This window comes from Mustelus asterias, chromosome 1, assembly GCF_964213995.1.
Source record: "Mustelus asterias chromosome 1, sMusAst1.hap1.1, whole genome shotgun sequence".
NCBI lineage: Eukaryota > Metazoa > Chordata > Chondrichthyes > Carcharhiniformes > Triakidae > Mustelus > Mustelus asterias.
Window position 1 is genome coordinate 146,347,549 of NC_135801.1, and position 13,843 is coordinate 146,361,391.

General features: G+C 43.7%; 1 protein-coding gene across 14 annotated transcripts in view; it reads left to right on the plus strand.

Moving 5' to 3' along the window:
* The window catches only part of nedd4l (NEDD4 like E3 ubiquitin protein ligase), a 446,698-nt gene that overhangs the window by 220,720 nt on the left and 212,135 nt on the right, over nt 1–13,843 (plus strand). For 4 of the 14 annotated variants that reach the window (XM_078220122.1, XM_078220131.1, XM_078220141.1 and 1 more), the window contains exon 1: nt 8,164–9,463. The exons of 3 other annotated variants lie outside the window; for them this stretch is intronic. In XM_078220122.1, the coding sequence (XP_078076248.1) occupies nt 8,303–9,463 (1,161 nt within the window). In that variant the 5' untranslated portion in view covers nt 8,164–8,302. Of the gene's footprint in view, nt 1–8,082; nt 9,464–13,843 lie in introns of those variants that run through there. 7 more of the 14 variants (XM_078220196.1, XM_078220167.1, XM_078220177.1 and 4 more) reach the window with 4 other exon arrangements.

Below are 13,843 nucleotides of genomic sequence, written 5' to 3' on the forward strand. Positions count from 1 at the left end.
TGATTTGCGGACTTATAAACTTTTAGTGGTTTAAAATGTTCTGGCATTCTCACCGCCCCCCACCCCAATTTTTCATGTTCCCCTTGTGAGAAATTCCAAAGCAAAATCAGTTCTCGTAACATCTTCCATACTGAAACTCTGTTCCATAGGAGGTATTTACTCAATATAATTCCTTTCGCAGCACCAATTTCTATGAAGTTAATTTATCTCATTGAAGAAGGCTAGCTTTCACGAAGGTAGTAAGTTACTCGAGGCTCTAGAGGAATATAGGAGATGTCTTCTTTAATCAGTTGTGGCATAGAATACAAGGGCAAGGAGGTTATGTTGGAGCTGTACAGACGGTTGGTTAGGCCACAGCTGGAGTACTGTGTACAGCTCTGGTCACCTCACTATAGGAAGGACGTGATTGCACCAGTTGAGGGCGCAGAGGAGATTGACCAGGATGTTGCCTGGGATGGAACATTTGACCTATGAGGAGAGAATGGATGGGCTTGGATTGTTCTCACTAGAGCAGAGAAGGCTAAGGGGGGGATGTGATTGAGGTGCATAGATTATGAGGGATTAGGACAGGGTGAATTTGAAGCAACTGTTCCCCTTGGTTGAGGGGGTTAATCATGAGGGGGCATAGTTTGAGGGTAAGGGGCAGGAGGTTCAGAGGATTTGAGAAAACATTTTTTCGCTCAGGAAGGGTGGTGAGAATCTGGAATGCACTGCCTGGGAAGGTAGTGGAGATGATGTGGAGATGTCGGCGTTGGACTGGGGTGAACACAGTAAGAAGTCTCACAACACCAGGTTAAAGTCCAACAGGTTTATTTGGTAGCAAAAACCATAAGCTTTCGGAGCGCTGCTCCTTCTGCTGAAGTTGGACTTTAACCTGGTGTTGTGAGACTTCTTATAAGGTAGTGGAGGCCAGAAAGCTTACAACCTATAAAACATATTTGGATAAGCTCTTGAAACATCGTAACATTCAAGGATATGGGGCAAGTGTTGGAAAATGGGATTGATGCGACTTTAGTGGTAGTTACTGGTAGTGTAGACTCGATGGGCTGAAGGATGTTTTCTGTGTTGTACAACTCTATGATTCTTAAGTATTTGGGCAGCATGGAGGCACAGTGTTTAGCACTGCTGCCTCCATGCCAGGGACCTACATTCAATTCCGGCCCTAGCTGTATGGAGTTTGCATGTTCTTCCCATGTCTGTGTGGGTTTCCTCTGGTTACAGGGATAGGGTGGGAGGGTGGGCTTGGGTAAGATGCTCTTTCGGAGAGTTGGTGCAGACACAATTGGTCAAATGGCTGCCTCCTGCGCTGTAGGGATACTATAGTATTTCAATTATTTTGGAGAGTCTCCACAGAGCATGAAGAAAAAGATTGACAAAAACGAATGCAGGCCCCTTACAGTCAGAAACAGGAGAATTCATAACGGGGAATAAAGAAATGGCTGAAGAATTAAATTTGTACTTTGCTTCAGTCTTCACAAAGGAAGACATGAATGATGTACCAGAAGTGTTGAGAGAAACATGTTTTAGTGAGGAGCTGAAGGAAATCAGCATTAGTAGAGAAATGGCTTTGGGGAAATTGATGGGATTGAAGGTAGATAAATCTTCAGGTCCTAATAATCTTCATCCCCGAGTGCTCTAGGAAGTGAGCCTGGAAATAAGGCTAGGAGCTTTTTTTATTCATTTGCGGGAGATGCTTGTTGTCTGGTCAGCATTTTATTGCCCATTTCTAGTTGCCCTTGGAGGGCAGTTGAGAATCAACCACATTGCTGTGACTCTGGACTTGCACGTAGACCAGACCAGGTAAGTGCAGCAGATTTCCTTCCCTAAAGGATATTAGTGAACCAGATGGGTTTTCCGACAATCGGCAATGGTTTCATGATCATCAGTAGACTCTTAATTCCAGATATTTTTAGTGAATTCAAATTCCACCATCTGCCATGGTGGGATTCAAACCCGGGTCCCTATAACATTAGCTGCGTTTCTGGATTAGTAGTCTAGCGATAATACCACTCGCCCTGATGAAGGGCCATCCAGACTTGCAAAGTTGGCTCTATTCTCTCTCCACAGATGCTGTCAGATCTGCTGAGATTTTCCAGCAGATCTGTGAGGTTGTGTGTGGCAGGGCAGTTTGTGCAATTGGTTAAAATGTTAAAAGGGATCTAGGGTTTAACATTAAAGGTATACATGCAAAACCAAGGAATTATAATGAATGTTTGAGGGTTTGGCCTCAATTGGTTCGCAGTGTAGGGTACCGCACTTTAGGATGTCTTTCGGAAAGGTGTAGAAAAGATGTATGAGAATGGTTCCAGATATGAGAGACTTTCAGTTATGATAGATGAGAGAAGCTCTTGTTCTACTTGAAAAAGAGGAATTTGAAAAGAGATCAGATGAAGGTATTTAGAAGCATGAGATGTGCAGACAGATTACAGGGAAACTATTTTTATATGTCGAGCACCAGGGCACATTGACTTAAGATGATTGGCTAAAGAACTAATGGCGATATGAGGAAAATGCTTTTTGAGCGTGGTGTAGTTAGGATCTGGAACGCATTGCTTGAGAATGTGGTGGTGGCAGTTTCAATGATGGCTTTTAAATGGGAATTGAATAAGCAACTGAAGGACTACAGGGATAGAGCAGAGGACTGAGACTACCTGAGTGACCCTTTGAGAGCCACTGGACACGTGATGGATGGAATAGCCTCCTTCTGTCCTGTAACTATTCTATAATTCTATTTTCCATTTCCAATGAAAAAAACCACAGTCAGAGGTTGGGAATTCTTTGGTGAGTAACTTGTTTCCTGACTCCCCAAAGCCATGTGTGCAGTTCCAACAACACTCAAAGCTCAACATCACATGGACTAAGGATTTACCACTTTAAGCGTTCAGTTCCTTCACCACTGTTGCACAATGACATACCCGTTGCAGCATACACTATCTATACAAAACGCACTGCAGTAGGCTACCAAGCCTCCTTTTGGCAGCATTGTCCAAATTTGCAACCTATAATACTTCGAAGAACAAAGACAGCAGCTGCGTCCAAACATCTCCACCTGTAAATTCTCCTCCTGTTCACGTATTACCCTGATTTGGAAATATATCACTGCTTCTCCACTGTCACTTGTTTTAAAAGAAACCTGAGGCTCCATCGCTAACTGCACTGTGGAAGTACCTCCACTATAGGGACTCCAGAAGTTCAAGGAGGAGCTCACCACTGCTTTCTAAACCACAGTTTGTCCTTGCCTGTGACACTTGCATCCCATGAATGAATTAATAAAAACGAAAAATGTTGTGCTTCAAATGCAAGGCAGAATACTTTAAGGTGCCTGTAAATGAAAGGTCATTTTTGATTTTATGTGGTCCTAAATCTAAGAGAACTTTAGCCCTAGTTGATTCACTATGTATTGTTCTAAGAAACTGTCACAAAAAATTCTTGCCAATTTGATTGTCCCAGTCTGTATTAAGATTAAATTCCCCACAATTATTAAATTTCCTTTGTTACAGGCTCCAATAATGCCTTGTTTAATTCTCTGTTCAACAGTATAACTAGTGTTAGGGTCCAATAAACCACTCCCACCATTGCTTTCTGATTCTTGCTATTACTAAGTTCCACCCATACTGACTTTACTTCATGATCTTCAGAGATCAGATTGTTTGACTTTTTAAACAATATTATTTTACCACCCTATGTGTTGATCATAACATTAGCATGTAAATTTAGGTCAATTCTAGATACGAAGACATGTCTTCACTTGGGCAAAAAAATCCTAAAATAATTGGCTATCTTCACAAAGAGACTCTTGCTCATTTTCGAGTTGGCTTTGGAAGCTGCTCATTTTGTCGAGTGTAACAGAGTCGATGAGGTTTGGTGATACTCATGTTTGTCTCAAAACAAGTTTGTTTTTGCCAATTGCAACATGTTGAGATGCACGAGATGTTCTACTTTGGAATTCTGTAGTCATCAAAAACAAAAATTGAAAGTATCTAAGTTCTCAGTGGTTGTAAGATTGCTGACCAACAGTGAGAAAGGATCATTTTTTTCAGTTATTAAGTTTAAAATCCTATGTTATAATACGCTCTTCCTTTACCACTGCTGACTCATTACTTTCAGTTGCATCATAATAATCTTGGTATTAATGCTGGTTTCTTTTATTCATTTGTGGGACATGGGTGTCGTTGGCTGGTCAACATTTATTACCCATCTCTAGTTGCCCTTGTTCCAAGGGCAGTTGAGAGTCAACCTGATGTAGCTCTGGAGTCACCTGTAGGCCGGACCAGATAAGGATGGCGATTTCCTTCCCTAAAGGACATTCGTGAATCAGATGGGTTTTTCCGACAATGGTTTCATGGTCATCAATAGATTCTTAATTCCAGATGTTTTTTTATTGAATTCAAATTCCAGCACCTGCCATGGCAGGATTTGAACTCTGGTTTCCAGAACATTAGCTGAGTTTCTGGATTAATAGTCTGGCGACAATACCACTAGGCCATTGCCTCCCCTCTCCAGGCATGTGTTTTAACGGTCCAGGTGATGAATCATGCAAGTCACTTTTATATAGCCATAGGTTTTGCATTTTAATTCAATAGCATTCATCAGAGGTATGATGAAAGTGAGGAGGTGTGGGACAGAGGGAAAGTTGGCCGATTGGATAGGTAACTGGCTATCTGATCGAAGACAGAGGGTGGTGGTGGATGGAAAATTTTCGGATTGGAGGCAGGTTGCTAGCGGAGTGCCGCAGGGATCAGTGCTTGGTCCTCTGCTTTTTGTGATTTTTATTAATGACTTAGAGGAGAGGGCTGAAGGGTGGATCAGTAAATATGCTGATGACACCAAGATTGGTGGAGTAGTGGATGAGGTGGAGGGCTGTTGTAGGCTGCAAAGAGACACAGATAGGATGCAAAGCTGGGCTGAAAAATGGCAAATGGAGTTTAACCCTGATAAATGTGAGGTGATTCATTTTGGTAGGACTAATTTAAATGTGGATTACAGGGTCAAAGGTAGGGTTCTGAAGACTGCGGAGGAACAGAGAGATCTTGGGGTCCATATCCACAGATCTCTAAAGGTTGCCACTCAAGTGGATAGAGTTGTGAAGAAGGCCTATAATGTGTTAGCTTTTATTAACAGGGGGTTGGAGTTTAAGAGCCGTGGGGTTATGCTGCAACTGGACAGGACCTTGGTGAGACCACATTTGGAATATTGTGTGCAGTTCTGGTCACCTCACTATAAGAAGGATGTGGAAGCGCTGGAAAGAGTGCAGAGGAGATTTACCAGGATGCTGCCTGGTTTGGAGGGTAGGTCTTATGAGGAAAGGTTGAGGGAGCTAGGGCTGTTCTCTCTGGAGCGGAGGAGGCTGAGGGGAGACTTAATAGAGGTTTATAAAATGATGATGGGGATAGATAGAGCGAACGTTCAAAGACTATTTCCTCGGGTGGATGGAGCTATTACAAGGGGGCATAACTATAGGGTTCGTGGTGGGAGATATAGGAAGGATATCAGAGGTAGGTTCTTTACGCAGAGAGTGGTTGGGGTGTGGAATGGACTGCCTGCAGTGATAGTGGAGTCAGACACTTTAGGAACAGTTAAGCGGTCATTGGATAGGCACATGGAGCACACCAGGATGATAGGGAGTGGGATAGCTTGATCTTGGTTTCAGATAAAGCTCGGCACAATATCGTGGGCCGAAGTGCTGTACTGTTCTATGTTCTATGTATCAGTGAAATGCACTGCATGTGCATTTTAATATCAGGGTTTATGAATGTTGCTGCTATTTCGGGAGTGGACTAAAAATTATAATTCATTTCCTTCGCAACACCAAGGCTGGTATATTGATAGCAATCATTTTAAGAGGAGCCTTCAGTTGTTTTGCAACACTGACCCTGAAACTTGACAATTCGTTCAGTTTGCAAAAGGGAAAGAAAATCGGCAAAGTCCTCACCACTCCTGACTATTTCGTGATGGCTTCTGGAAAGTTTGTATATAGATTAATGTAATTTCTCCCATTTTTCATTGGATAACCTGGTAACAAATCTTACTGATGCCCCCTATCTATGCTTGTATATGAAAGAAAGATGCTTTCGTTTGTTTTGTACCTTTCCATAGAATCTGTAGAATCCCTACGGAGGCCATTCGGCCCATCGAGTCTGCGCTGTTTCTCCGAAAGAACATCTATCCCCATAAGCCTGTGCGTTTACCATGGCCAACGCATCTTTGGACTGTGGGAGGAAACCCACACGGGCATGGGGAGAACGTGCAAACTCCACACGGGCAGTCACCCAAGGCCAGAATCGAACACAGGTCCTGAGTGCTGAGAGGCATCAGTGTTGACCACTGTGCCACCATGCTGCATGACCACAGAGTGCCTTGGAGTGTTTCACAGCTCATGAAATATATTTTTGAAGTATAGTTATTGTTGCAATTAAGAAAAGGAGAAACAAATTAGTGCAGAGTGAGACCCCACAAATGGAACTGTCCACATCACGCACACCATATGTTACCAAGAGTTGCTGGATCGATCACCAGCTTTTCCAATCCACCATCTCTAACAGCAGAGATGACAGAACAGAGGTGACATAAGCAATGTCACAAGAATATGGACATGGATGGCCTCAAGCCACTAAGAAGGTCATTCTTGGTCAGTGCCTTACTGCGACATGGAAGATCATTGCTCAATGATCAAGGTTCATCCTCAATCACATTCTCCCAGTGGCTGAAGAGCTCTATCCAGTTTTAGTTTGGTTTTCACCCATCACTGTGCATGGTCCTTTTTAACCTCTCAAAAGAATGGTGGCACAGTGCTTAGCACTGCTGCCTCACAGCTCGAGTGACCTGGGTTCGATTCCCGGCTTGTGTCACTGTCTGTGTGGAGTTTGCAAATTGTCTGCGTGGGTTTCCTCCGGATGCTCCGGTTTCCCCTCCGTGTCCAAAGATGTGCAGCTTAGGTTGATTGGTCATGCTAAATTGCCCCTTAGTGTCCCGGAATGTGTAGGTTAGAAGGATTAGTGGGGCTAATGTGTGGGGTTGTGGCTATAGGGCTTGGGGTGGGATATTTGTCGGTGCAGACTTGATGGGTCGAATGGCCTCCTAACCGTAGAGATTCTATGATTATGTCACACGTGATGACTTGTGGAGTTTTGCGCCTCAAACTTCGACAACCTGCTTGTGCCGCACAATTTCTCCTGCACATTCAGGTGTTCCTACTCCAGCCTGTAATGTAGCTCCCTCCATCGCTCTACAATTGGTGACCAAGCTCTCTGTTTCCTCCGCTCATTCCCAAACTCCTGCACTGTTAAGTTTCGCAGTCTGCTTTTTTTTTAATTAAGTATTTTTGACCTCGCCTTCAATCACCCTTTTCCAAAGTTTGGCAGCAGCCCTCTCTCCTCTTATTCCTCTGTAAACACCTTTGGGTGATTCAGGCACTAATGCCAATTATTGTTCCTGTGTAAATATCTGACAAAATCAGTCTGTGCTCAAAATCAGCAAAAATGTTACATGAAACTGGTACTTTATAGTCATGTTTTTATCTTGTATTAATACTGTAGTAGTTTGCTACCTTATGCCAAATTTACAAGAGATATATGGGTTATAAATAGTTGACAGTAGACCTCTCTTAATTGGCTGTTATCCTGCAGTTTAAGTAAAACCATATTTCTTGAGCTTTATCTTGACTTTTCTTTGGTGACGATGTTTAAAGCATCTTGCTTTCCGAGCAGCTGTAAAATTAGATTTAGTGTAATCGTTAAACTTATTTTGGTTTTAGGTTTTGGAAATAGAGGTTCCAACGACCTGCTCACGAGTACGTGAGATTTTCTTTTTAAGGGTTCAGCAAGATGTCGGCTTTTGTATTTGTCGTTTATTTTTCCCCTCGCAGAGTACGCTGCTTTGCTGCAAGTAGATTTATTGTGTTAAGTGTAGGCGGGCGGCCTTGGTCAGCTGTAAGTGCTTTCCCACTGGAGTTGCTCCTTTTGATGGAAAAGGAGCAGCTGTGAAGGCGCTGTTTCAGGCACTTGCTGCCTTCAAAAAAAAATACTCTGCTGTGCATTGGAAGGGGAGTTGCATCACGTGACTGCTACCACCCTACCCCATGTCACAGTGTGTAGTAGTACTGATTGCCTTTATCCAATCATGCCTGGAATGCCGCCTGTCACTTGGGCTATTTCTGCTATCTGTCGCTATCAAGCTTCAGTGCTAACAGTTTGGCAGATGGGACAGTTTTTTCTCGAGCTTACATCTTTGCTTTTTTTTAATATGCTTTTGGCAGTGTGTTTTCCTCGTCTGGTTTTTTAGACTGGGCTCTCACTGTTAAACCATGGCCCACCGGCTGCGCCTTTACTTTGGATCAAATAGGAGTCACACCGATCCGGAATCGGAGATGCTTGATAGAGAAAGAGAAAATGACGTCTATATGACATTCCACACTTTGCCAAGGAGAAATGGCCCTCATCCTTTTCAGAACATGACTGAGCCTGTGTCCGATGCTGGGCTGCCTCTACAAGATCAAGCCTCCTTGAATCGCAGCTCCTCCATGTTCATTCCGCAGTTGTACAGTATTGAATCGCGACCCACCAGGAGCTCCTCAATGCAGATATCATTACAGCGCAACCCTATGAATGGATGTGGTGATGCCCGTGTCCTGGAGTCTCCAGAGCAGCCATTACCAGACATGGGAATGGAAGTTGGCAGCAATGATAGCTCACTTTCTAGAAGCCATTCTCTTCCAAGTGTGCCTCTAAGCACAGATGAACCCCCACCCTATAGTATGGCTGCATCGCAACATGCTGACGGAAGTACTTCATCTAATCGTAGAATACGTTGTCTTTTTCCTTTGGAACAGAAGCTGTGTGCTATTGGTCAAGAGGAATTAACAAACAGGTCTGCCTCTGGTATAAAAGTTGGAGATGTAAGAATTCAGCACCACTCACCAACAGCAGAAATAGATCAAATGCGATTTTCATCTTTCAATCGCAACGGGCGTCAGAAAGCTCACGCCTCTGTGACTAGGCGCTGGTCTTTACAACATCAGCCGTATATGTCAGGGAACATGGGGAAATCTTGCTTTGTCTTCCAGCTCCAGCAACAGCGCAAAGGTGTTCAGGATTCGTGGATGGGTTTCAAAACAAAGGAGGATAAAGTGGCTAGACACCCACACGTACGGCTGGGACGGAGCACTTCTGCCTCCTTTCCAGTTAGAGAAAAGACTGAATGTTTTGGTGCATCAGAGAGGAGGGAGCAAACTGCAGGAACAGTAATTGGGGAAAATAATCCCGAAAGGCATTGCAGCGGTTCATTGGGAACAATACCGCAGGCACAGTGCTGTAAGTTTAAAATCAGACAGGAGCAAAATCAGAATCAACCCCACTTTCGAATTCTTTTAACCCGAGGATCTGAAGAGCAGAGTGAAAATTTGATAAAAGATAATGGTGGCTGTGCTCAGGCAAGAGTCAATTCAGTCACCAGAGAACACTCCACGGTATGTAAGCAGTTCAAAGCCATGTCTGTCACTTGGATTATGCAGTGTGGGGTGTTATTTTGAGGATGGAGGTGGGTGAGGGGAGTGGTATGTACCATCCCATTTTCCCTCATTCAAGAATTGGGTTGTACCGTGGTTGGGGTCGGGGGGGAGGGGGGGGTGGTTCTTCAAGCTGTTAAACTGGCATAGATGATTGTTATTCCCCTTCTCTTCCCCTGTCTCTTCCTCCCCCCCACTGCAACATCACAACAGTTTCATTTGGTGGGTTCTGGTTTATTTTAATGAAGTGTAGTTTGTTTGTTAGAAGTGAGTGTCTGTCTGCAGGAGCTGCAGTGATATGTTTCCAAACAAGACACTTCTGTGTATAGTTGAGTAATCTGTGTGTCGCCAGTTTAGAAAGCAGGCTTGAAATAATAGATGTTGGCCTTTAATGCCTGTGTGTGTTCTCTGTCAGTGAAATGTGGTGTAGAAAGACAGCTGCTAACAAGGCTTTTGCCACATGCGAATTTGGATCTTGCATGTTTTACAATTTGGTGGAAGAAATTGAAAGCTGGTGCATTTTTATTATGAACTGTGTAAACATGCAAGCAGGATCAGTTTACAGCTACAAGTGGACACTGACATTAAAGCAACAAACTTTCAGATTTTTCCCGTCGTTCGAGTTTACTATGTCTGATTGATGTCAGACATGACTTGTCATCTGCGGTAGCAGGTGTCACCCCCTTACTCATTTCAAGTGAAAATATTCATTTTGCTGTTTGCTGGCCTTGGTCCACCGAGGATTTGAGGCTGCAGATCTTTCTTCTTTTCCCTTTCAATTTTCTTTTCAGGGCTCAAGGTTATCTTTGAAGGATGTCATTCGCTTTGCAAGTTTACACAGAGTAACATGGGACAGGGTGTATGACAGGCATCCAACCCAATCTGCCCATCTCACGCATGGCAGATTAAGTTGAAGTGTCCTCCATAATACTCGATGGTAAACATTTTTACAGAACAGTAATGATGTGACTTAAAGCAGAAGACAGATCAGGCAAGGAAGGTTTTCTTTTCAGCGAACCATCTGTGGGCGGCACTGTGGTTAGTACCTGCTGCCTCACAGCGTCAGGGACCCGGGTTCAATTCCCCGCTTGGGTCACTGTCTGTATGGCATTTGCACATTCTCCCCGTGTCTGCGTGGGTTTCCTTCGGGTGCTCCGGTTTCCTCCCACAATCCAAAGATGTGCAGGTTAGGTGGATTGGCCATGCTAAATTGCCCCTTAGTGTCAGGAGGACTAGCAGGGTAAATACATGGGGTTATGGGGATAGGTCCTGGGTGGGATTGTGGTTGTTGCAGACTCGATAGGCTGAATGACCTCCTGTAGGATTCTATTTTTTAAAAAACTTACTCTTAACTGAGTGAAGAGAAATAGATGCAGCAATGTACAATATATAATACCAATTCTATGAATTTTGACCTATGTAAGCTCATATTTTGTACTTATGCTTCCCTCTGAAGTCGTATGTGTTACAGGCACAGTACATTTGTACTGTTGTGTAACTCTGTTGACTTAACTGGAAGCTGACGCTTTGGATCAGCCTGGGATTCTGTCAGGAGCCACCTAAATCCAGCACAGAAAACATTGCCAGAGGAAACACTCGTGCATGACTGATCAACAGAGGGCTTTCCAGATTCCGGTGTCTCCAACTTTGCACACAAGCTAATGAAAACTTGCAGCTCCCATAGGGAAGTTATGTGAGGGGCATGCTCCTCTCGGCGTACAGAAAGCATAGCTGAAATGGGCACAGTCTCGAGGCTTGAAAAATGTAAATAAGCAGAACATGCATTTCGCATTGTGGAATAGGTTCTTTTTAAGGGTAAATGACTGACTTTTCGCCCTCAACAGTACCAAAGGGCAGTTTTCCTTAATTTGGAATGATTTGTGAACAAAAGTAAATATTGAATTTGTGTTCAGTGATTTACAAAAATGTGTGAGGCACACTTTTAAAAATTACGAAAAAAGCTGGCTAGCACATGCACCGCCCACTCCTGATCTGAGCATGCATGGGAACCTCATGCTGAGAGATGTCGTTCCCAGCTTCCTGACAACAATTGTGAGTTTGGATCTCAATGTTGAAAAAGGGGAAGGGCCAGGGATGGGTTAGAGGCAGGGGAGATTAAATACCACAAATGTTATGGCACAAAAGTCAAAATGAGTGGGAATGTTTATGGTAGTTGTTACTGGATACAAAACTGGCTCGGTCAAAGAAGTGATGTGGAGATTCCGGTGTTGGACTGGGGTAAACAGAGTAAGAAGTCTCACAACACCAGGTTAAAGTCCAACAGGTTTATTTGGTAGCAAAAGCCACTAGCTTTCGGAGCGCTGCTCCTTGGAGCTAGTGGCTTTTCCTACCAAATAAACCTGTTGGACTTTAACCTGGTGTTGTGAGACTTCTTACTCGGTCAAAGAAGACAGAGGGTAGCAGTGGAAGGGTGCATTTCTGAATGGAGGGCTGTGACAAGTGGTGTTCCTCAGGGATCAGTGCTGGGACCTTTGCTGTTTGAAATATATATAAATGATTTGGAGGAAAATGTAACTGGCTTGATTAGTAAGTTTGTGGATGACACACAGGTTGGTGGATTTGTGGATAGCGATGAGGACCATCGGAGGATACAGCAGGATATAGATCAGTTGGAGACTTGGGTGGAGAGATGGCAGATGGAGTTTAATCCGATCAAATGTGAAGTAATGCATTTTGGAAGATCTAATATAGATAGGAAATATACAGTAAATGGCAGAACCCTGAAAAGTATTGATAGGCAAAGGGATCTGGGTGTACAAGTATACAGGTCACTGAAAATGGCAATGCAGGTGGAGAAGGTAGTCAAAAAGGCATATGGCATGCTTGCCTTCATCGGCTGGGGCATTGAGTTTAAAAATTGGCAAGTCATGTTGCAGCTTTATAGAACCTTAGTTAGGCTGCACTTGGAATATAGTGTTCAATTCTGATCGCCACACTACCAGAAGGAAGTGGAGGCTTTGGAGAGGGTACAGAAAAGATTTACCAGGATGGTGCCTCGTATGGAGGGCATTAGCTATGAGGAGAGGTTGGAGAAACTTGGTTTGTTCTCATTGGAACGACGGAGGTTAATAGAAGTCTACAAGATTACGAGAGGCATGGACAGAGTGGATAGTCAGAAGCTTTTTCCCAGAGTTCAAGAGTCAATTACTAGGGGCACAGGTTTAAGGTGCGGGGGGCAAGGTTTAAAGGAGATGTACAAGCAGATTTTTTACACCGAGAGTAGTGGGTGCCTGGAACTCGTTGTTGGGAGAGGTAGTGGAAGCGGATACGGTAGTGACTTTTAAGGGGAGTCTTGACAAATACATGAATAGGATGGGAATAGAGGGATATGGTCCCCGGAAGGGTAGGGGGTTTTAGTTCAGTCGGGCAGCATGGTCAGTGCAGGCTTGGAGGGCCGAAGGACCTGTTCCTGTGCTGTAGTTTTCTTTATCCTTTGTAAAGGTTAGATCAGTTGGAAAGTAAATCAAGATACAAACTAGCACTTGGCAAAAAAATCTAAATGAAGGGCAGAGTTCACGGTCTGAAGAGTTGAGCTCGGTGTTAAGTCCAAACGGCTGCAAAGTTTTGAATCAGAAGGTGAAATGCTGTTCCTCCAGCTTGCGTTAGACTTCACTGGAACATCATAACGGGCTGAGGACAGAAATGAGAGCATGAGAATAAGATGGTGAATTATAAAGACAGCAACCAAAAGGTTGGGGCCATGCTTGCAGATTTAGCGAAGATGTCTTGCAAAAGGGTTGCCCAGACTAAGTTTAGTCTCCCCAGTGCATAGGAGGCTGTAACGTAAACAGTTAATTGACTAACTTGAAAGAAGTGCACGTAACTTGCTACTTCCCCCACACATCTCCCTTAAACATTCCCCCCCTCACCTTGAACTTGTGTCTCCTTGTAATTAACACTTCCACCCTAGGAAAAAGCATCTGACCACCCACCCTGCCTCTGCCTCTCATAATTTTGTAGACCTCTATCAGGTCTCCCCTCAGCCTCCGTCTTTCCAGTGAAAACAATCCTACTTTATTCAATCTCTCCTCATAGCCAACACCCTCGAGACCAGGCAACATCCTGGTGAACCTTCAAGAACTTTGTTATTGTACTAATGTCTCTTCTTTTGGTTGGATGTCAAATTTCATCTGATTGTAGTCCTGCGAGGTGCTATATCTCACTACATTTAAGGTACTATAAAAATACAAATTGTCGTTGTACTGACTTCTTCCTTTTCTCTTTGTTCATCAGTCAGATTGCATTCATCTGTTGTTAAGGAGCTTACCCACACCATGTTTAGTTACCAAGTTCATTATTCATAGCCAAAATACAGCAATA